General features: G+C 47.2%; 1 protein-coding gene across 2 annotated transcripts in view; it reads left to right on the top strand.

Moving 5' to 3' along the window:
* CTNNA1 (catenin alpha 1) overlaps nt 1-22,631 on the top strand; it is a 114,695-nt gene that overhangs the window by 3,432 nt on the left and 88,632 nt on the right. For both annotated transcript variants that reach the window (XM_083798749.1, XM_083798750.1), the window contains exons 2-4: nt 11,945-12,051; nt 14,016-14,211; nt 21,729-21,895. In XM_083798749.1, coding sequence (XP_083654875.1) covers nt 11,947-12,051; nt 14,016-14,211; nt 21,729-21,895 — 468 coding nt within the window. In that variant the 5' untranslated portion in view covers nt 11,945-11,946. The remainder of the gene's footprint in view (nt 1-11,944; nt 12,052-14,015; nt 14,212-21,728; nt 21,896-22,631) is intronic.

Raw genomic sequence — 22,631 nt, 5'->3', positions numbered from 1 at the left:
CCAAACTGGATGCCCAACAGTTCCCCAGTAGGTCTGTTTTAATACATTAAACGACACACAGAGGAGGAGCGTTGATGTACGTGATGATCTAGGAGTGAGTTAAATTCCTTAATGTTTCCGAGGGGGTGAGCAAATAAGCTGGAGCAGTGGCAGCAGCGTGGCAGGTAGGGTTTCACTGCTGCTAATGAGATACAGTTTTAGTTGTGTGTGCGTTTTTTCCAAACTACATCCAGTTTTCTAAGCTGTCCCTGCCTTGTTAGGGAGCGGAGCGGTGCTTTGCTGCTGGTACTTCAGAAGGCTTTCTGGTCAGCGGGAGCTGATGCCAGGGAGCAAATGAGATGTTGGTGTAAGTTAGGTTTGGGATGCTGCGAGCCCATTGGTGCGCCCTGCTCTGGAGTAGCCTTCAACAGCTATTTTAAGAAAAAGAGACTGAAATTAGAGGGCTTGTGGAGAGCCGATGAAGGATCGGGAGAAGAAGGTTTTATTTTATTGTTTTTCTGGAGATGTGAAAGCTTAGGTCAGACAGTTCTGTCCTTGCTGCTGTGCAGCACAAGATTGAGAGGGTGTTCAGGGAAATAGCAGATTTGCTTCTTTTCCATTAATAAAGAAGTCAGTAAGAAGTAAAAAGAAGCGATGCTACCGGGAACTTTTTTTTAACCCTTGCCGTTGTACCGCCTTTCCCACCCCCTCAAGGGTTTGAAGTTTTTGTTCGTTCAGTTTTATTCTGGGTGCTTTCACAGGTGATAAAGCAGCTCTAAGGCTTTAAGGGAGGATTCTTCTTGTCCTACCTTTTTTTCTGGGTGATAAAAACTCTGCCTACAAGATCCACTTAAATAGTCTGCACAAAGGCTACACTAGCAATATAGTTTTGCATACCCAAGAGGGTCAGCTTAATTTTTCATGTAAACAAGGCTGAGCTGTGTGCCTATAAAATGGTGTTTAACCTGCGTAGCACTGGGCAAGTCAGTATTCATCTTTGCAAAGTGCTCTTGAGATTTTCAGCTGAAGCCATAGAAAGGTAATTTTTTTTTTTATTGACTAGAATAATAATTGTATTCAGAGGCAGCGTTGTTGAGCAGCAGAGGACAGAGCTGGCTGTGTGCTGACAGACGCGGGAAGGTGCAGGCAGGTCTCTGCTGCGTAAATGCAGCTCATGGAGATGTACAAGCTGCCTGTCCTGTACCATCCTACTTGCAAATGTGTCATTGTAATGTATACTTGTAAAACTAATTTCCTTTGGCATGACTTGGAGACCTAGCGAGTCTCATTGCTCAATGTCGAGGAGTTGCTCGGGATCTTGGATAATTCATAAAATAACATTTGGTGGTGGGCTGCGGGTATGTATAGAAGTGACAAGCTCTGTACAGACCTCACATGCGATTTGTCAGTGTGGAGAAACAGAGTTCGTTTCAAGCAGTACCTGGTGCCCAGGTGTTTGAGCCCAGGAGTCTTAGAATTTAAATAATTTATTTAAAGGATGAGAAGTCAGAACAACGAGCTGGAGATGGTGAGCGGGGGACTTGGTGTGATGTGATGAGCGCGGCTGAGACGTCCGCCCAGCCTCCCGTCCTGCCCGCGCGCCCCTCGCTGCGGGGAGGCCTCGGTTGGATGGGTCCCATGAGCTCCGTGTCGGTCGCCTGGTACTTGGCTGAGGTCTGAAATTACAGGTCCGCTCGTGGCCGCTGGCAGGTAACAGCACCAGGAGGAGGGAATAGGGCAGGAACCCCAGGGGTCGTTCCCGTTCCTTCTGTGTCACGCTAGTGGCTCCATGTGATGCCGTGGGGGTCTGATGGATGCCCTTAGGTGGTGGCCCTCCTCTGGTTCCCTGCTCAGAACTTCTGACCCTGGCCACCTTTCTCTTTATTGTCCCCCACAATCATTCAGCTTCCCTTCTCCATATCCCCCTCTATCTCTTTTGTGGGTGGTGGTAGTGTGTAACACCATCCCAAAACGGGAGGGGAACAAGCAAACAATAGAAGGAGCAAGTAAAACATAAGGAAAGGTCATTGTTTTTAATACGCCCAGTTCAATGACTTCTTTCAGATCAACAAACCTGACTGGGAGTTGAAAGGCTTTATACAAAGAAAGAACATGCAGTATTTTCTGGGAGAGCAAAAAGCCATCATCTGGTTTGGTTGTATGAAAATAGCTGAAATCTCGATGTGAAGCATTGCTTTATAGCTACTGCCACTTCCACTTCTTGGAAGATGTGTTTAGTTACGAACCTCTGCTGTTACAACTGAAAACATTTCCTAACTAACATTAAGCAGCACACCCTGAGAGCAGAGCTGTGGGGAGGGCTCCTAGGGCAGTGGGCTTAGCCATTACGTGTAGGTCCAGGGCACTTCCACTGCTCCCGGAATCCTCAAAGTGCTCTCATTTTGTACTGACACACTGAAGAGAGCACTATGATTATTTTTTTTCTTCACTCTTAGCTGGGATTAGAGAGAAAAGCAATGAAATACAATGCAACAAACACCAGCAAAAAAAAAAAAAAAGAAAAAAGCTAGAAGGTTTATTTGTAGCAAAACAGAGTAATGCAAGCTAGTTGTACAGGGTTAAAATCTTACAGCCTGAAAGGGCTGGGGGGGACAGAAAGTTCCTTTCTTGTCTGTGTGTATCAGTACTCTGCCATCAGGTGGTTTAAGCACTTTTACTGAGTTTGCAGGAATTGGTCAGGATAGTTTGATTGTGTTTAACAGAACGTCGTCGTGGGTCTAGCAAGTCAGTGGCTGTCAGTGAAAGGTGCAGAGTTCAGCAGAACCCGAGTGCTGGGGGAAAGGCAGCGGGACAGGACAGGAGCTTCGTCTTGTTTCTTGTTCTTGAAGGTGAGGAGACAGAGAGAGAGAGAGAGGTGTCTTTAATCAGACTATAACTTTTTTTTTTTAACTCAGTAAATCACTGTTAGCAGATTAACCTCCCCTCTCTTTTTCTCCCCCTACAAAAACAATCAAGCAATGACTCCTTCCTCTCAAACCTTCCAGTTCCTTCCCCTTGTTTTTAGGAAATGTGGGTGGGTTAGTGATATTGCTGTTTTTTAAACCAAAAGTTGCTTTCATCGGCCATCCGCGCGTTAAGGCAGTGCCGGGCAGGGGCTCCTGTCTGGGCACACCGCGCTGCCCTGACTCCAGCAGGCCGCTGCGTACTCACAGCGGCTTCGTGCCTGGTGGGTCTGGTTGTGGCTCTGCAGACAGCTGTGGTGTGCATCCAAGAATTTATTACAACAGCTTTTTTTTTTTTTTTAATTATTACTATTTGCTTTGCTCTTCTGGAGAAGCTGTGAAGCTGTTGTTGGTCCATCCCCTCCACCTTGGCAGCGTCTTCGGCTTTGTTCCGGGCTGGTGGGGAGAGGGGAAGGTGTTTGTTAGAGCATCCTCCCGTATGTATTCCTCCAGATAATTGCAGTCATTTAAAAGACACTTAGCTCATCCAAACAACACTTGTGTATTACATTCATGTTCGCTCTTCATCCTGGGGTTTGTTTTTGTGTTTTTTCTTCCTTCTTAACTAGCAGCATGTGTTGGTGGAGCTGCGAGTTGAGAGTTGTCTGGAGGCGTGCAATGATGGTGCAATTCTTATTCCCACATAACTAACTCATTGTTTATAGTGAAAAGATGTTACTGAAAGTTGCCGTGTGCATAAAGCGAATTCCTGGGCATTATCGCTTGTGGATTTTACTCCGTTTTTCTTTTTTTCCCCCACTAATTGCTGTGTCACTTCTTAGATGAGTGTTCCTGAATGAAAGCAAAGGCCTGGGAAAGAAATTCTAAATGACTTTGTTGAAACTTGAGAAAGCATTGTACTTTTGAGGAATCTTTAGGCTCACGTTCTTCTTTGCTTTAGTGGATGCTGCTCTCTCAGTAGCTTACGCAAATGGAAAAGGCAATGGAGAAACTGTTTTCTCACTTTTATAATATGATGGTGAGTTCTTGCTCCGTAGTCTTCAGTTGCTTCGATGCTGGTGGTGCAATTGAGAAGAGTATCGTGTTTAGTCTCTCTTAGTATAGACTGTCCATTTTGTCCATGTTTAAGCAAATTCTTTTACCGAACCTCTAATTAGAAGAGTCTCATTTCTCTTCTTTCAAAACACGAGTGTCAGCTCAAACAGCTCCCGTATCTGCATACTCCAGTTCCATAATTGTTAATGAAAGCCCAGATGTAAGAGATGGGGTCAGCTGAAAGCACTGAAGGGTATTGCATAACAACGCGTCCATTTGGGAATGGAAATGTGGTTAGAGTGGGGTCAGATCCTGGTTATTTCTGACTCCACAGCTTAAACTGCACTTTTATTGCAGATGGAGAGCTGAAGAAGATCCGAATGAAAATACCCCGGGTTTGTTTGCCTTTTATTGCTAGCAATTGTTGTGTTGGTTTTTTTTTTGCAAGCTGAGCAAGAATTAATTTTGAAGAACAGGCAAATTTTTGTGCCAACTGATAAAGTAGGTCAATTTATTACAAACTTTCAGGAATACTTGTGGCAAAAATTCGTTTGTTAAAAGGTTGTCCCTTTTTCCTTACGTGCACTCACTGCTGACTTACATCGGTAACGGGAACCTGTGCTGGCGGAGCCTGGGCTTCGCAGGGGAGCGCTCTGTAGCCCCAGCCTGGTTATTACATCTCCAGCTCCTGTGGCTCCCCGAGGGTCTGAAACGCGTGCTCTAAGTGGCAGTCAGCTCTTCTCCCGTTAATGGTTTAGGGAAGCTTTACTTCCCCATGGATCTGAGCCTCAGGGGTGGGAAGAGGCTGGGTGAGCTTAAAGGGCTCTCAGGAGTGGCGCTGAAGTGGTCCCACAGATGTACGGCTCTCACCTGGGCTCTGACGTCCCCGCTCCAGCTGGGTCTGCTTGTTCTGTCTGCACGTGCTGTCGGCATAAGCTTAAATTTAGGGAGAGTGGTGGTGAGAGGGCTGGGGTTGGGGGGGTGAGGTTGCTTTCACTGCGGAGCTGAGTTAGTGAGGGGTGCTGCTCCTCTCTGGAACTGCAGGTGCGTTGTCCTTCTGCATGGCTGCGGTCCTGATCCGAAGAGCAGCTGAAATGCATGGGTTAGAAATCTAGTGATTACTCGTGCTGATTTTGGAAGGTGTCTTCTGGCTGTCAGTGTTGCATGTTTTGGCATAAATGGCACCAATATTTTCCTGAAGACGGGGTGAGTGGGTTTACTGATCACGGTCATAGCTCCCTGCGCAGGCTGTGCTCTCTTCCTTCCCTAAATTTAAAGTTTTGCAGCTAGAATGTGAAAATAAATCTTGGTTATAACAGAGATCCTTTTGCTAAGGAGAAGTGTATGCATCTTGTAGAGCAGTGCCCGATACCTCATCAGTTTTCTTTGTGTGTAGACTCCTAGGTGAATTTTGGAAGCTACAAGCCATACAGAAATAAATGGGAAGCTTGTTGGGCCGTACAGCCTTATCCATCTGGACAGTTAAGCAGGCACGAGTTTGGTTCTTGCATCCTGTAAGGATATCATCCATGACTTGAAGCCTTAATGTGGCATGAATAAACCAGTAATTGCCCGTGCTTGCTGTGATTTGGCTTGCACCGCCATTCCAGCTCCTTTGAGGCAAAATAATGATGCCAGAATAGAACAATCAAAGCCTAACGCTTACGTAAGGCAGGCGGGAGGCTGCTGCTAGCAGTTACTGCTCCAAAAAAAGTTCATTTGGAGCTGCGCGGTCATTGCTGTGGTCCCAGGAACACTGGTGAGGCTGCTTCCATCTTCTTAACGATAGCCAGAGGAAGTTGCAGGTGTGAAAACCTGCTCTTACAGAATTCATTCTTTTCTTTTTTTTTTTTTTATGCAAGTAAGTTACTTCACTCCGTGCTCCAGCAGCAGTTGGGAAGCTGCTGGGAGCTAGCACGTACCGCTTTGGGAAGCGTGTTGGGTGCTGACCTGGCGGTGGCCTCGTGTGCTTTGCTGTGTCAATGCGTGGAACAGGAGGAGAAACAGGAGCTGTAGGCATAACTGCTTTTTGCAGGGACACTGGGCGAGGTTGTAACTCCTAACTCGGTAGCAAGGTCTAAAGACTTGCTAAAGCAGCAGCTATGTGACGGTGCACGTCTGGGTGCTGGCTGACGGCTTCAGGTGGCTCCCTGCAGGCCTCCTGCACCGCGGTACCAGGGGTACGTGCAGAAAGATCCTGGGAGCTGGCTCCGAGTGGGCACCGTTCCTGCGGAGGCGCTGATGAGATACAGGCGTAGCCAAAGGGAAATTTCGTCCTCCCGCCTGGCTGGTTACTACTGCCTGTGCAAAAACTTGTTGTGAGGTTGAATACATTCAAGTGATGGAAATATTTTAATAATTAAAGAGTAGTCAGTGCAGCATCTATAGCTTGTAGTCATATTTCAGGTTGCGAAATCCTAATGCCAGAGCTTTCTGTAGAGGTAAAAACTTCGCTGCGTTTATGGTGGAGAACGAGATTCGGTAGCCGCGCGGAAGGACTTTGAGATTGCAGGTTATGTTAGAAGATGACTATCTGTTTTTAGTTGTGTATACTTGGCTTTAAATAAACAGCTTAGATCAAAACCACTTAAATCCTCCTTGGAAAGCACCGTGTGTGCCAAACAGCCCTGGCCAGCAGCGATTCCTGCACTGAGAGGAGCGCTGCGTTAGGTGTGGAAGGAGGCAGGCGCTCACGGGGAGGCTGGGCGCGGAAAGAAGTGTTCACAAAAATGGTGTCGCTGGGGAGAGTGGTGGCAGTTCTATGAAAAACAGTTTTGAGCTGTCAGTGGGGTGTGAACCGGGTGCCGTAACCTTTCTCACACCGAGATGGTCACAAGGTTCACGTTTCGGGTGGACGTTAGGTACATTTCTACAGATCTTTGTTCTGCCTCGTCCGCCAGCAAGGGTAAAGGATCCCTGCTGATTATCGGGTGGGTTCGGCGCTTGGGTGATGAAACAAACCAAAAGGATTCCTTTGGGAGCGAAGAAGCGTGGCTTGCCTTCTGGCTGGAAGATGAAGCTGGGTTGTTGTCACGACCCCCCCCACGTTCCAGGCTTACGACATGGGTGATGGAATAAGGGATATCCGTGTTGCATCGTGCGGAATATCCAAAGGGACTCTGCGAGCACAGTAGAGGAGAGGATATAATTCAGAATGACTGTGACTGCATAGGGAAATAGGAGAGGGGGAAATAAGCCACAAAATAATGTGCTGGAGTACACATTGCTGGGCCTGGGCACAATCAGCTGCACAAAATGGGAACAGCTAGCTGGGTAGCAGACAGGGAGCTAAAATGGAGAGCGCCCTCCCAGGTATAGACAAAACACTGTGTCAGACTACTCATGCGACACTCTTGTTTGGGTTTTGAACAACATAATGCTCAAATTCAGCACGGAGGCTGTTGTGCTTGGCCCAGCCTTGTCCCCTGCTGCATTCCTGAGACCACGGGTGGAATGCTGCCGTCCTTTAGAGACGGGCGAGTGTGCTGCGGTTCAGTAAGGCTTTTGGAAGCACCGTGTCAGGATAGCTGAAATTTGAAGACTGGTAGAAGATGATGGGTAAGAGGCTTAGGGAGAGGCCAACTTGTTTGCTGCCGACAGCAGAAGGTGGTAGGGCTTACGCTGCAGCAGAGGAGCCCCACGGTTAGGTCTGTGGCTGCCCGGCTGGGAGAGGTTTGCTCTGGTCCAGAGCCCAGGAGGCTGGGGGATGTCCTGGTGCAGCGCAGGTCGGCCGTGCTAGCTCAGAGCTAGCTTCGGGGCAGCGTCCTTCTGCCAGGGCGAGCGGTGGCTGTGGGCCGTGCCCCAGCCTCTCCCGAGCAGGGCCGGGCACTGCCGCGGGTGCAGCTGGGTGGCACGGCACGGCTCGGCTCACCTCCACGCGTGCTGTGCAGTCCTGTGCCCTGCAGGCAGCGCAGCGAGCCGGCGAGGTGATGTGCGTGGGCTGGGCTCCCCTGAGAGCGTTGAACCTCCGCGGGAGGTGCGTGCGGGGCTGGGGCAGGTTTGTGGCAGGGAAGGGAGGGTCTGTACCGCAACAGCGCGTGCGTGAGGTTGGGAGTGTAACGGGAACCTGTGCTTTAGCTTCAACGGTTGATTTGCTGGAGGAGGCAGGGGGTGAGGTACCCAGGGATGGCTCTTGCAGAGATGCTATTTGGCTGGAAACTGAAATTTCTGGAAGCAGCAGGGAGCTTTGAAAGTGGCTTCCTTAAACTCATAATCTTTCCCCACCTGTCGTGGCCTTGTGTGCACGCCAGAACCGGTAAGGCAAAGTGCGTTACTCTGCAGCACCTCCTGAAACACCGAGCACCGTCAGGACCCCTGTAACGGCCTGAAGGGTTTGCGGTCAGCCTCTGGGCTGTGAGCGTGGTTTAACCTCGTGGCCTCGTGTCTGAGGCTGAAACAAGCAGAGAGCAGGAATGCCCTCCCAGCCCCGCTTGATGGTGGTTTTTTTAGCGGCACCTGGTACGGCTCAGCTGCAGCACCCAGCCCTGCTCTGTGTCCACCTGAACGTCTTTGTAGCCGTCTACTCTCCCCGTGGCTGCTTCTGCTAGCAGTGCTTGTGGCAGCGCGGTGAGCCAGATGGGCAGCGCGTCCCGCCCTGCAGAAATGGATTTCTTTCCCTCCAGCCAAATCAGTTCTTCCCCATCTGGTTAATCGCTCAGCCATGGGAAGAGCTCTGCCAGCAAAGAGCGGGTGGGATGTGAAGACGGGAATGAGCTCCTGGAGGGCTGTGGGAGGATGAACGGCGGTTCGTCAGCAGCTTCCCTGCTGCTTTTGGAACCACGGGCTGGGCAAACGTGGCTTCTTGTGCGGTGGCGTCTTTCTGTATATTCCAGCACTTCAGATTCAGTGTTGCTCACTCTTTTCCGCTCTGTAGCACGCAGTGCTTTGTCCTTGAGAGTCCCGCCTGGGGTATGTCCTGCTCGTGGTAAGTCTGTGGCACGGGGAGGCTCCTCCGTAGCCCCTGGGCTGTCCCAGCTCCGAGAGCGGTGCTGCGCTGGCCTGCGGTGGCGGCTGGCTTCCAGGGGACGTTCGTCTCCGTTAGACATTACAGCCGTTGCACTCCTCCTGGGAATCGCCGGGTGTTCTCCGAGGGCACACAGCTGAGCACTGCCACACCGTGCGCTGACGCTGTGTGCTAGATGGCCTAGTTGGATCCAAGAGGCACAAAGCTGAGCAGGCACAAGACGTGCCACCGAATCACAGCTTCCTCATCTCAGGCGCGCAGCCCTGCCTTCACTTGACCCTGGCAGCTGTCCCTTTATCCCCCCAAACCACCCAATTCACGTATGTGTTTGAAGGCTGTCGCCTTTTACTGTGTTCTTTGCAAGTATTTAAAGCGTTGTATTTACTGCAGCGTACAAGTGGTACCCGAGCTGTTGCTGCCAAACAGTGTGTTTGGTATCAAGCCATGTTTTTAAGGTAAACTTCAATAAAGTTCATACTAAGTGGTTTTATGGACCATTACTTTTGGCCAATTCGTGAGCCGTCATACGAACTTGTTTTCAGATGAATTGCCTTCATTATCCTCCTAATACAATTAATGTATCTTCTTGCCGTTACCTCCAGCCCCACGCTTTGTTTCTGAAAGAGGCATAACAGCATTAAATATATAGAAACAGCTCTTACCTGGAAACCTAATGGACCTTCCAGAGCCCTGGGTATGTATCTCAGAAACCATAAAGGCTTTCAGCATATTTTTCTTGGCTGCTTATGTAGGCAGCATTCACAACCAGCTAACCAGGAGGGAATAAAGCAGTGACGTGCCTCACTCAGGGCAGGGGGATGTGTGGGGGGAGAGGGGGGGTTCTGTATGCATTTTTACAGCCTGGCACCTGAAAAACTTACCTTTGCAGAGGGAGGAGAGCTTGCTGTCACTGACCTTGGGGAGTGGCGTGGACGTGCAGGATTTTGGAGAACCTGTGCCCATGGCTCCTGGTGGTGTGCTGAGGTCGTGCTGCAGCCTGCTGCTCTTCCCACGGCAGCCATGCTGCTCGCCTGCTGCCAGCATCGGCACATCTGGGCCTTGGCACGAGCCGGTGCAAAGCTGGAGCAGCAGAACAAAAAGGGGGAGACAAGGACAGTGACCTTGTGAGTCGCTGCCTTCGACTCGCCGTTGTTGGGGTGAGGAAGAGGAGGGAGCCTTCCTCCCCCTGCCGTGGCAGGGAGGTGTCGCAGCCTGGCCCTTTGTCTGTGCTTTCCAGCTTTTTGCTTTAAAACTATCAGGAGTACTTCACATGCTAACATGATCAACCTCTCCTTATTCCCCTTTTCTAAGCTTTCAGCTTTTAAAGTTTGTGTTCCCTGCAGCAGCGTAGGCGCCTGGGGCGCGGGAGGGAGTGGAGAGGTTTGTGCAGGTGAAGCGAATGCTCCTGCCCTGCACCTTGCGAAGTCGTGCTTCAGTATGTGACTGCATGGACGCTTTTCAGGGCAAAGATGTGTTTTGGTGTTGTAGCGAGCGTTTTATCGCTTGCGTTGCCTCCTTGGTGTCAGACACCGGCCGAAGGCGCTGTTGGCTGCAGCCAGGTGATGCTCGGCCCTGATCTCCCTCCCGCCTTGGTCTGAGCTTCTCAGGTGCCAGAGATTTTGTTTAAATGGGAAGTAACAGTTCGTGTGTGTGCTGCTTCTGCTGTGTAACTGTCCGTGTTCCTATAAAACACTTAGTTGTTGGTGTGTGTTGTAAACATGGTTGGGTACCAAAATTAGCGCTTTGCCTCCTGCTTCTTAAAAATAATGGGACGTCGTGCTCGCCTGGCAGCTCGGGGACATCTGGTGCTGTCGGAGCAGTCTGTCTTCTGAGATGCTATGCAGACAATGTCCTGTCCAGAGCAAGGTTTAAAAATACCAGCTAATAAGCTTGTAAAGCAACTCTAACAGCAGGTGCTTAGCAGAAGGGGGGAAGGAGATGTTGAGAACTGATTACTCTTCCCAACTTCCTGAAAACACTGAGTTTCAAGGCTACGCCGAACCCAGGTTTGTGTTTGGAGGACAACCTAAAGCGGGAAGAGCTGAATCTGTTGGGTCTAACGTACCATGAACTGGTTTTGTGCGCTTGTTTTAACTGGAGCTGTAGTTGTGATTATCAGGATTGTTTGCTGTGCTATGCAGTATCATGGTGTTAACCTAGTGATCGGGTTTCTATTTTTCTGAGAAAAGGAGAACTGTTGTAGTAATTTCACTAAACCTTTTCTGTAATCGTTTTAGCAGTTCCATCGGGACGTCGGCATAAAAGCGCAATGGGAAGGAAAGGCTCAGTGACAGCTTTTAAGAGATCTCTTCATGCCAATCCGTTTTTTCCCTCCTATATAAATGTTAAGGGGAAGTGTAATAGCTATCTAAGTTGCTGAACGTGAACCAGCTGAATTTTCTGGCTGCGTGGGGCTTACCTTACGTTTGCTGTTTTACTCCTGTACTTAATGAGGCTGAATGGGATGGGCGAGTTGAGCTAGCCCCCAGCTCCCTGCTTGCCGAAGCATTTGAAGCACCGATGTTGGGTGGTGCTGAGTAACTGGGGCAAGCCAGCAGTTGTTGGGTGCTGCTGGAGTCAGGATCTGGCTGGCCCCAGGACCTGGGCCGGCTGGCCCCAGGGGTGGCGGCGGTCGGCAGAGGTTATCTGCTTTGCCTCTAGCTTCATCTCTCCAGTCCCACCTCGCCTCTGAGGCCCTTTTTCATTGCTCGGGGGCCGCTGATGAGTAGCCAGTGCTACCTATCTCGTCATTGTTCTGATTCACGTACTGGGCCTTTGGGGTGGTTGTTTGGTTTTGCTGTTTTCATGGTTTTACTTTTCTAACCAGAGCACACACGCAGTGCCTGTATGTCATAGCAAGCAATTTTACTTTTTTAGTTATCACCAGCTCAACCAACACTAATATTTCCATACACACTGTAGACTTAATTTACACAGAATGGCCGTGCTGCGTGTTTAATAGCCTCTGGTTTTATATTGTTTTCAAATAAATGCCAATGGAGTTAATCAGAACCAAGTTATTCATGGAGCTCTTTTCTTCTAGAAATGACGGCTGTTACTGCAGGCAACGTGAACTTCAAATGGGACCCGAAAAGCTTGGAGATAAGAACACTGGCGGTTGAAAGACTACTTGAGCCTCTTGTTACACAGGTAAAAAAAAAAAGGGGGGGGGGGGGAGGGGGCAGGGAACAACCTTCATAAGATGATTACCTGTTTTGATGTACTATTTCAATTAACTAAGTCAGCTTAGATTCTAGAACACTACAAAACTAGAGGGGGGGAAGCACAAGTCATTTCTTCATTCAGTTTTATTTTAGCAGAATTATTGGGCACAACTCTGTGCTTCCTCAGCACCTAGTAAAACTCAGTATTTCAATGAGAGGTGCAGAAATGCATTTCAGTAACCAATATTCCACTGTTATTGCTGTTTCTCACCTATATTTTGGGTGGTATGTTGCTTATTTGTCGCATCTTTTTAAAAGGCTGTGTTGTGTCACTTAGAAACTGATATTCAGGAATGACAGAAGCCCCTTGCATTGAAGCCATTAGTGCTTTTTCGAAGCAAGGTCTCATAAGTTTTCTTTGAGATTACCTATGATTATTGTTCCCTTTGGAAAGAGATTCAGATAAATGGTGAAATTCCAAGTGGATTGTTTTATTAATTTTAAGGCAATGGGGCAGCAGGTTTCCTGTGAGGGAATGCTTGCAACCCGTTTATAGCAGCCTTGTGTTGTATATTGGTTACAAACCCCTCCTAACTGGGTCCCACATGAGAAATATGCTTTTATGGCATTTGTTACTGTTTCAGTACATCTTTTACAAGCTATGCATGCTTTTTTGAAATTCTGCCTACGCTTCTCCCTGGATTTGTGAATAAAAGCTTATTTCTGCATGGTGTCTGTTGCTCAATGAAATGCGCAGAAGAATATAGGGAGGCTACAACGAGTCTTGTAAGTGTAAGCTGTACCTTTTGGGCATTTTGAAGATTCTTTTTCCAAAAATCTTTCTCCTCCACACCTTTTGAAGTGTACTCAAGAATTAACTTATGTCTTCTGGTGTTGTTCTCCTGAACTGTGGCATTCTTAAGGTGACAATACGAACTGGACGCAGCCTGTGCAGAGCAGGAGCTGAAATGATTAAGTTCTGTTTCCAGTGTTTACATCCCTGTAATTGCCAAGTTGCAGTCCATACTTGGAAGCAAGTTGCCATTTGTTCCCCTCTAGATGCTTGGCTGGGCAGTTGGTGATCTGTGTTGCTTTGAAGCCAGAGTTGCTGATGGAGTCTTTCCTTAACAGAAATAGTCCTAATTTGGCAAACTTAACTGAGCAGACTTGTTCAAAGGACCTTTTTGTCCAAGTTCAGTGTCTGTAATTCATTCCTGAAGTAGCATAAAAGGCGGTGCTGGCAATCCCAAATTTTGGGAATGATGAGACTGACAAAACACAGAGAGGAAAGCTGAATAAATTGCCTTGCTGCTTATCATGTATTACAAATAGTTGCAGAGACTACCAGATAGAAATGCTTCCCATTAAGGGACAGCTGATGAACTCGCAGCTGATGGGCTTTCCCTCTCTGAATCAACCTGAACTAACTTACTGAGAAGATGGATTCAGCTCTGAGGTCCTTTCTTTGCTTTGCATTTAGTTGGCTGGCTGTAATATTCACTGTTTTGAACTCAAAGGATATTGTGTTGCTAGATTTCTGTAGATAATGGCTTCAGCCTTGTTTTAAGTCTTTTTATGCATGGAGAACTATCCCAAACTAATTATCCTCAACTTGGTTCTTTCTAGTGTAATGCCAAATAGCTGCGGCCTGTTAATGAGATTGCAGTTCATCAAAATACAAATAGAATTCTATTCTTAAAACCAAATTTTCAGGTCTGCTTCTGATAAGAAAAATCTCTAAGTAGTTTAGCTGAATTTATAAAGCTCATCTAATGAATCAAAAAGCATGGTAATGTTTAAAGAGAAGTGAAAAACACTTGTTTGCCAGTCTGCCCTTTGGAGCTGACAGTAGTGGAAGTATTACAAATATGCTGTCTAAAACCAAATAAATGCTTGTGACCTTACTCTCATCTGAAACTAATTTTTTTCCCCTTCTGTTCATAACCTTAGGTTACAACATTGGTTAACACAAGTAACAAGGGCCCCTCTAATAAAAAACGAGGGCGCTCTAAAAAGGCCCATGTTTTGGCTGCTTCAGTTGAACAAGCAACAGAGAATTTCCTGGACAAAGGAGACAAGATTGCGAAAGAGAGCCAGTTCCTTAAGGAGGAGCTGGTAGCGGCTGTGGAAGATGTTCGCAAACAGGGTAAGAGAGATGCATCTGATAGCTTTTATCGAACAAGAATTTTTCATAGCAAGTAGAAATGTTCCCGTTACCCTTCGCTGTTATTTCTAATGATTATGCTCCTGTTTACTTGTGTAGATTCTCAGCTTGTCTAGCTGGCTTCCTCTAGCAAAAATTATTAACTGGGCTTATGTGGAAATCAAATCTCCCAAGCAGAGGTTCAGAGGGGGGAGAGAGAGGGGGACTGAGTCTTTGAAGAGCATTTAAAACTCAATTTAGGCTAAGAAGCGACTTTCCCCCCTACAGACTGCCACCTATAAGTGTTATGGAACTAAGTCTCAAATACTTGTCGATTACCTTCTACAAAATTCAGATGTATTCAAAACAGCATTGTAGGAGGAAGAGCTGAGTATTGACTTAGAACTGGATGTCTTGAATATGCAAAATGTAAACAGCGACAAACAGAATGCAAGGACTTTGATTAAATATTCCAGACTTCCTCCCCCACATCTAGTGTTGATTTTTATCATTTTCCTTGTTGCTTTCCTTGCAGGTCTTTTCCAAGAAAGCCTATGGAGCTGGCTTACTCTAAAATATGCACTAGTAAATGTTGTTGCTCATAAATCATTTATCATTCTTCCAGTCATGAGCCTTTTCTATGCTTCAGTGAAACCCAGTCAACTGGTATTAATGGTGGCTGCTGCTGCAAAAAAAAGAAAAACTCATTAGCATTAATTACTTGTTTGTAGCTGAAGTTGCACAGTGATGAAATATTACTTGAAAATGGCTTTAAGTTCTGGACGAGCCTGGTTGACAGACCAAAGAAAGATCAACATAAGAAGGCTGCAATGTAAAGGGCTAATTGAGTTGGCTTAATTTAACAACAAGCAACAGCAAAAGAGACCCCATTGTCTCAAAGGCCTTTAATTCTTTGGTGCTTGCTTGATTGCTGCTCAGTATTGGGAGTCCGAGTTCATCTGTGTATATTTTCACATTGCTCTTAGTGATATTAGTGTGTGAGGGAGGTGTACTTAGTCCTTGGGATTGCAAAATTGCATTTTCTGAATTTGTGGTTGTATTCTACAGTGAGAAGCTGGTAGGAAAGACTGCTACAGGAAGCTTCAGTATGACCCTTTCACTTCTTGGCCCTTGTTTAATTTTGAAACTATGCGGGCTTTGTGCCAAAACTTCCCCTGGTCTCTGACGGAGGAGCTGGAGTTCAGAGCTGAGAGGTGCTGGAGAAAAAAGGCACTGCCACCTGAATGTCCTTCTGCTGCTTCCTCCTGCTGAAGGAGGCTTGCGTGAGATCTGGTGCACAGAGGGGACAGCTGAATCCGTTTTGGGAAGCTGCATGGGTGATGGTTAGGCTCAAAGATGCACCCCGTATGCCTGGTGCCCACAGCTGCTTGCTGGCTGCAGGGGCAGCACCACTGACTGAAGCCCGTGTCCCCATCACGGTGGCAGTGCCTGGGCAGGTGCAGCAGAGTGGAGCAACCTTTCGTAAGGAAATAAAACCTTTGAGATAATTAGAAGCAAGTGGTGGAAAATGAGACAGCAGGCTGAGGAAGGGAGGGTTATTGTTGCCATGCCCAGGGGTCTGTGCTGGTAGGATTACACTTCTGTAGTGCTAATGACAGGAGATACAAATTCACAAAACCCATTTATGTACAGGCTCTGCACTTCAGAAGTGCTTCCAGTATTGTGGCAGACCAGTTGAATTCACGAACTGGAGAGATGAGAGAAGCGTAGTACCAATGCCCCATGCCTGTCTGCATTCAAGGGGCGATTTGAACAACACCCTCAATAATAAGACTAACTTTTGGTTAGTCCTGAAGTGGTCAGGTAGTTGGACTCGATTTTTTTGTAGGTCCCTTCCAGTGGAACTATTCTGTTCTAAAGCCTGCTCATCAGCTCAGCAACCCTGGGTGTTGGTACGTTTGTCTGCCTTTTGCAATGGGAGGCAGAAGCAGAAGAGAATCACAGAATGGTTTGGGTTGGAAGGGACCTTAAAGATCACCTAATTCCACCCCCCTGCCATGGGCAGGGACATCTCCCACCACACCAGGTTGGCCAAGGCCCCATCCAGCCTGGCCTTGAACACTTCCAGGGATGGGGCAGCCACAGCTTCTCTGGACAGCCTGTGCTAGTGCTTCAGCACCCTCATAGTAAAGAATTTATTCCTAATACCTAATCTAAATCTACCTTCTTTTAGTTTAAATCCATTACTCCTTGTTCTGTTGCTATGCTCCTTGACAAAGAGTCCCTCCCCAGCTTTCCTGCAGCCCCTTTAGGCGCAGGCAGGCCGCTGTGAGCTCTCCCCGGGGCCTTCTCTTCTCCTGGCTGAACAACCCCAGCTCTCAGCCTCTCGTAGCAGAGGTGCTCCAGCCCCTTGATTCCTTCCTTCCACCAACTCTGGATGCCTTGGTCAGCAGAAGGGTGATTGTGAACCGGCTGTGTCTCTGAAGGCAGCAGTAAGATTATAGATGTATAGCCCAATTTATCTTCTGCAGAAGACAGGAAAATAGAATTAATAATGCCTCTATTTAGAGTAGGGAGAGGTTTAGATACCGTAATAAAAAAAGACGAATGAATGTAGACAGAGGTTATGAAGATGATTAGGACAATAGATAACTTGTCTCATCAGAGAAAATTAAAAAATTTTTTTTAGCCCAGCGAGAAGATTGAGAGGGTACACGACTTTAGTGAACACGCTTGTTCATAAAACCCATTTGTTGGGGGGTAAAAACAAAGAAGTGAAAAGAGCTATTTAGAATGAGTGATAGTATGGCTACATACTAAATCAATGTAAGTGGATCACTTCAAAGTCTTCATGATTTTTAGAATGTAAGAATAAATTACAACTGGCTTTAAATATTAAACAGCTTCATGGAAATCCCAAAGTGGGGTTTCTGGCCCTTTAAGGGTTTGGACTTTTTGACTTATTTTGAAGTAGTGAAACTTCTTAAACGAATATTTTTAAGAGTAGTGGAGACAAAGAACTGAAGTTTTTTTTTTTTTTTTTCAGAATAGATCCTGCTGTGGTATAGAAAACCTGTAGTACTGGGAAAATGTCTGCTGTGAGCTCTGTGATTTCAGCATCCTTGCAGTGTCTTACATTGATTTTGGCCGTTCTGGCTTTGCTGGGTAATGGAAGGGGCAATGACGGTCTTGCCCTGCCTTACTCCCCACACTGCAAGCTCCTGTTCCCGAGCCTGTTGTAGGGTTTTGCCCTCTTGGAAGAACTGAGGACTAGTTGTACATTAACTGGCCAGCTCTGTTGGTGCTGTTGGGCAGTTTTGGAACCAAGGAGGTTTCTGGTCCAGATGCTTGGCACTGTGACAGGCTGCAAACTCTGGGGTCAGGTAGGAGATCTCTGTCAGGTTGGGCTGACCAAGGTGTTCCTGTTCTCCTGCAGAACTGGCCATAGTTCACTTCCTCTGTATATCCATGTGAGTGTGAGGATCCAGGGTGTTAGCTATCTTCTTACTGTTGCCTTTCTTCCAATGGTAATTTTACATGACAGGCCAAAAATTAAAGCTTAAAATTAGAAAGCACAAGCCTGTGGGTAGGGTTTGAGGTAAGAGAATGGATGGTTTTATGAGTCCTGTGGGTTTTGATCATGCTGCATGGTTGTGATTGCAGGGAAGTGGACAGACTGATTCAGCATGGTTCCTTTCAGCCCTATGTTTGAGTAAGTTTTCTCCAAAACTGAACAGTGGGGCAAATTATGAAATTGTAAAGTCTTTTTCAGCTGTATTTCACACAAGACGTGCAGCTTAAGGATTTCAAAAGACCAGAAGGAAGCCAGCTGCATGAATAGCTTCAAGTTAAACACTGAATTCTTCTTGGAAAAACTCAACTTTGCGGCTCTGTTGTGACCAGTTAGCTTAATTTCTTAATTAAGGCTGCAAAGAGTTCTCACTTGTTTTCCTGCAAGAACAACGTTTTAGGAGTATGCCACTCCTTGTGTTAGAAGTAATTCCCCAGCCCAGGACTTGAGATCTTTGAAAAGTGGTAACCCGAGGGAGCTCTGACACAAACCGCAGATGTGTGGTACACGCAGCATATGGATTTAACTGAAGATAAGATTAAGGAATTAACAAAGCTTTTGTTTTCACAAGTATCAATTCCCATGTTGATATGGCAGAAAGAAGTCTGAAATACAGGCTTAAAAACAGTCACTGGCTGTCTGCTGGAGGGCAGCAGAAGCTTTATCCTTCCTGGTAGGATGCCAGGACAGCCTGTTCCCGCCCTCGTGGTGGCCAACGAAGGTGGCAGTAGGGAAGATTGGACTTCAGTACCCAGGGTAATAAAGTCTTCAAGCTGTGGCTTTATCCTCACCGTCACTTGGCAGGGAATTGGCAGCCGTGGGGAAAATGAGAGAGGGAGCCATGGGCAGACAGAGGCACGGGGTGGGAAGGAGCCGTGAGCTGCGGGCTCACGGGCTGCGAGCACCGACAGTGACCCAGGCGAAGGCAGGGCTGTGCACGCTGTGTCTGCCGGACCAGTACAAGCGGTTCATTGAAATGCTGGGGGAGAGCGTACAGGAGCTGGCGTGCTGGTGGCATTCCTTGTGTTTCTGATACCGTGACAGGAGCAGCCTGCAGACAGGCTTTAAACTGCAAGGTGCTGAAGGGCACGAGATGATGCATGGGCATGAGTTTGTGGCTTAGGGAGGGGGGAGAAAAAAAAAAGCGTCGGTGCCTGTGTGTGTCCTAACTGCACGTAGGGCTTCCCTGCCTCGCCTCTGCCCATCTCCTCCTCCGATCAGCGCCCAGGCGGTGCTCACATAGAGAAAGCTTTTCTGTCATGGTCATCGTGCACCACGCTGCCGAGGAGGATTAATAGTGCTGTCTGAAAGTGCTGTCAGACCCTGTGGGCATAGTGGGAATGAGACTAGAAAATGGTAATTTTCTTTTGATGGACTAAAATCTTACTATTTCTGAAATGGGCTTTGTTCCATTAGATTTAATTGAATTCTTAGCGTTTTATTGACAAGATCATAGTATGGCTACCATTGCCTCTTCTTCCCTTAGCTCTCTTTTATTATCTCTCCCTTATAATATCGAGTGAAAAAATCTAAGGTGGTATTGGAAAAACAGATTACTCATGTAAGAATTCATATCAGCTGTATAATCTCAGTTGCAGTCTGACTCTTTTGCAGTGTATTTTTTTATTTAAGTCTTGAAATCCTACTTTTAAACTAGCTTTGTTGCTTCTGGCTCCAATTTGAAAATGAGAAGATCATGTTGGTTCAGATTCGAACTCCTAATGAACACCCACACGCAGTACCTAGCTGTGTACAAAGGTCAGGGCAGTGTTCCCTACTATCCTTTGAATCTAGTTAAAATAACTACACCTGCTGAGAGTTCTTTATAAAAAGTCTGAGAGTTAGCTTTCTTTAATTTGTGGAGAAAAAAAAAAAAAGCAACAACTTTCATCTTCCATTAATTCCAGAGAGCTGGTTGTCTTTTGACACTCTGACAAGCTGTTTGAAACTTACTAAATCTTTTAAAATCTCTCATTAAAATAAAAAGGAGTAGTGTTGGTTTTTTTTTTTAAGACTGGCATATGAAATTATGAATTAAAGGATGGGTGGAAGGTAACTTTGTTTTTTAGGGTCGTTTTAGTGATTGCTGAGATTTGAGCGAAGTGAGTGACCACCTCCAGGTTGTTTGGAATAGGAAATTGGTGAAAACAACATGACTGTTTTGGGGGGATTGGGAAAGTGAGAATTTTACATGTGGATGAAGGGGGGAATATTTGTCATGAGCTTGGTTGTGGCATATATCTTAAATGCTGAGATTGTTTATCAATTTGTATACTTGTGGTCATGAAATGAATTTCACTATTAGTAGTCTCTTCCAGAATAAATAAAGAGAGAGTCCTGTCAGCTACATAATTTCATAATTTCATGGCTGGTTGTCATTTTCCAGCACCGGAGGAACATTTGTCTTTTTCACCAACTGAAAGACTAAAGCTCTTAACGCTTGTTAAAGTAATGAGTCATGGTCCTCAAAAAGTTGGGTAAGGGATGGCTTTAGATTGACATTTATAGCTCATCTGCACTTGTACAGCAGCTTTTTCATGTGTCATAGTGCTGAAGTGGTGCATTTTGATCTTAAAACGTTGTGTGCCGTTCTTCGTAGTAGTATTTAAGATGGTGGAAGGGTGTTGCCTAGGAGGGCGCATCTGAACAAAATTGAGTGTCTGCATATAGCCGCTCGGACAGGTAGCGGCTGTGCTGGGGCTGTGCTGAGCTCTGGAGGTGCAGAGAGCTTGGGCACTGGAAACTTTCCCAGGGCGAGGGTGTGGATGGTTAACCTCGAGCTCTCCAGCTGTAGGGGATTTTTGAGTAGTCAAAATATATGTCCCAAATAGGGGATGCGCCCCGCTCGCTGCCTGGCTGTGGGAGCGGGCCAGCTCTTGGCAGTGCTGGCACAGCATCGTCTTGGGATTTGGATGTGGACCTCTCCCAGCCCCGTTTGGTAGTGGGATTGCTGGGAACTAGTCAGCTTTAATTTCTGCAGCACTGGTTGAGGTTCTTCCCTTATCTGTGAAAAACGTGCTATTTTGGTTCTGGCCTTCGGCCATGTGGACACTTTTGTACAGGTTTGGGAAGCCTCTGACATAGCAATTAGTCATTAAGCAGTTGGTGTGCTTTTCTGGTCACCTTCGATTGCCCACAAATCCCTGACCTTGAGTCCCTAGCGTTTGCTAAGCTAAATCCTAGCCGTTTGCCAAACGGTCCTAAAGTGCAGAGATCCAAGAGCACTGAAGTGAATGCCAAACCTCCCCGCTGTGACGGTGGGAACAAAACGCTGCCAACAAAACGCTGCCCCTTGGGGCGTGAGGTGTGTGGGGGGGAAGAATCCGAATTTTACATCTGAATACATGCAGAAATGATTCTTAGGGCTTTTAGAGGAATTTCTCTAGTTGTTTAAAGCAGCCTTTGCTTTTCATAGTTACCCAACTGCGCTGTTACCATCTGAAACCCAGTCTCCTCCCGCAGCAGATGCAGCCCCACAGGCTATGAAATGCTGGAGCGTGTCACGAAGCAGAGCCTTGCCCCGAGTGCAAGCGGCGCCGCAGCCAGCCAGGTCATTGCCCCGAGTTGTTTACAGTCCCACGAGCTGTGGCGCTTCCCTGTGTGTTTACAGGACATGCTGCTGCTTTCGGCTTAAAAGCAAAGCTTTCACTGGAGCTTTGAAAGCATTGTAGTCCGAAATAACCAGAGACTGCAGTTCTGCTCATAACGGCCGTGCCGTGTTGTATTTGTGTCTCCAGGGGATCGTGGCTTATTACGGCACCTGTATAATTTGAGATAAGGACCAGAGTGTCATTATCGAGCCCTTCCTCCCTCCTGCCCCACTCCCCCCCTTCTGTGTGGTGACTGCGCTCAGAGGCAGCTCCGTGCCCGGATTGCCGGCTATATTTAAGCAAATGTGTTTTGTCTTCCAAATCAGCTCTCCCAGGAATCCTTACCACCCTGCCTGAAGTGCCGTGACAATAAAGTGGGACAATCTTTTTTTGCACAGGTGACTTGATGAAGAGTGCCTCTGGGGAGTTTGCCGATGACCCCTGCTCCTCGGTGAAACGCGGGAACATGGTCCGGGCGGCACGCGCCCTCCTCTCCGCTGTCACCCGGCTGCTGATTCTGGCTGACATGGCAGACGTCTACAAGCTGCTTGTCCAGCTCAAAGTAGTAAGTGCAGTTCTGAGCCGTGCCTGGCACGCCGCGCTGGCTCTGCTGGGTGGCTTCGCCTCGTGCCTGGGCGTACTGACCCTGGAGCTCCCTCTCAGCGGCTTGCCTCTGGAGCAGTGATGCTGGCAGTTTTTTTTATCTCTTAGCAGAAAGTGTGCAACTGAGGAGCGTAAAAACAACTGACAGATGTTGTCAGTGGCTTTTGACTCTGCATTGCACTTCATTCTCAACTTTTAGTATTGACACAAATGCACTGTGGTCTGTGACCAGCAGATGATAAATCATTTAATCAAAAGAAATAATTTGGTTTTCTTATTGACTACTACTCCCTTGTATCTAGCAGATATGACTAGTTATTAGTAGGAACAAGTAGCTTCAGTGGACTAAATAAAATGAATGTGGAATATAGAAGGAAGGCTTTTTTTTATGAGCAGGAGATGGGTGGTTTGTGCAGAACTTGAGATGCAGCACAGCTTGGTGTTGGGCTGGCTTCAGCTGGGGTTTGAGGGCTCCACTCTTACCCCTTGACAGCTGCAGCCAGGGCTCTGCGAGGCCCTGGGCTCTTTCAGACACGTATGCCTGGCTGTCCCTGGTAGCTGGTGAGCATGAAGCAGTAGCTCAGCCTGAAGTACTGTTAGCCCTTGACACGTCTCTCTCCAAACAGTGAAAGGCAGGAGAGAAAGACCACTGTCTGCTATGAAGCCCATACTGAAAGCCCATAACTTTCTAAACTGTG

Source organism: Anser anser (assembly GCF_964211835.1).
Source record: "Anser anser genome assembly, chromosome: 14".
Classification (NCBI taxonomy): Eukaryota; Metazoa; Chordata; class Aves; order Anseriformes; family Anatidae; genus Anser; species Anser anser.
Note: the sequence above shows the minus strand (reverse complement) of the source record. Positions and strands in the feature narration are given on the sequence as shown.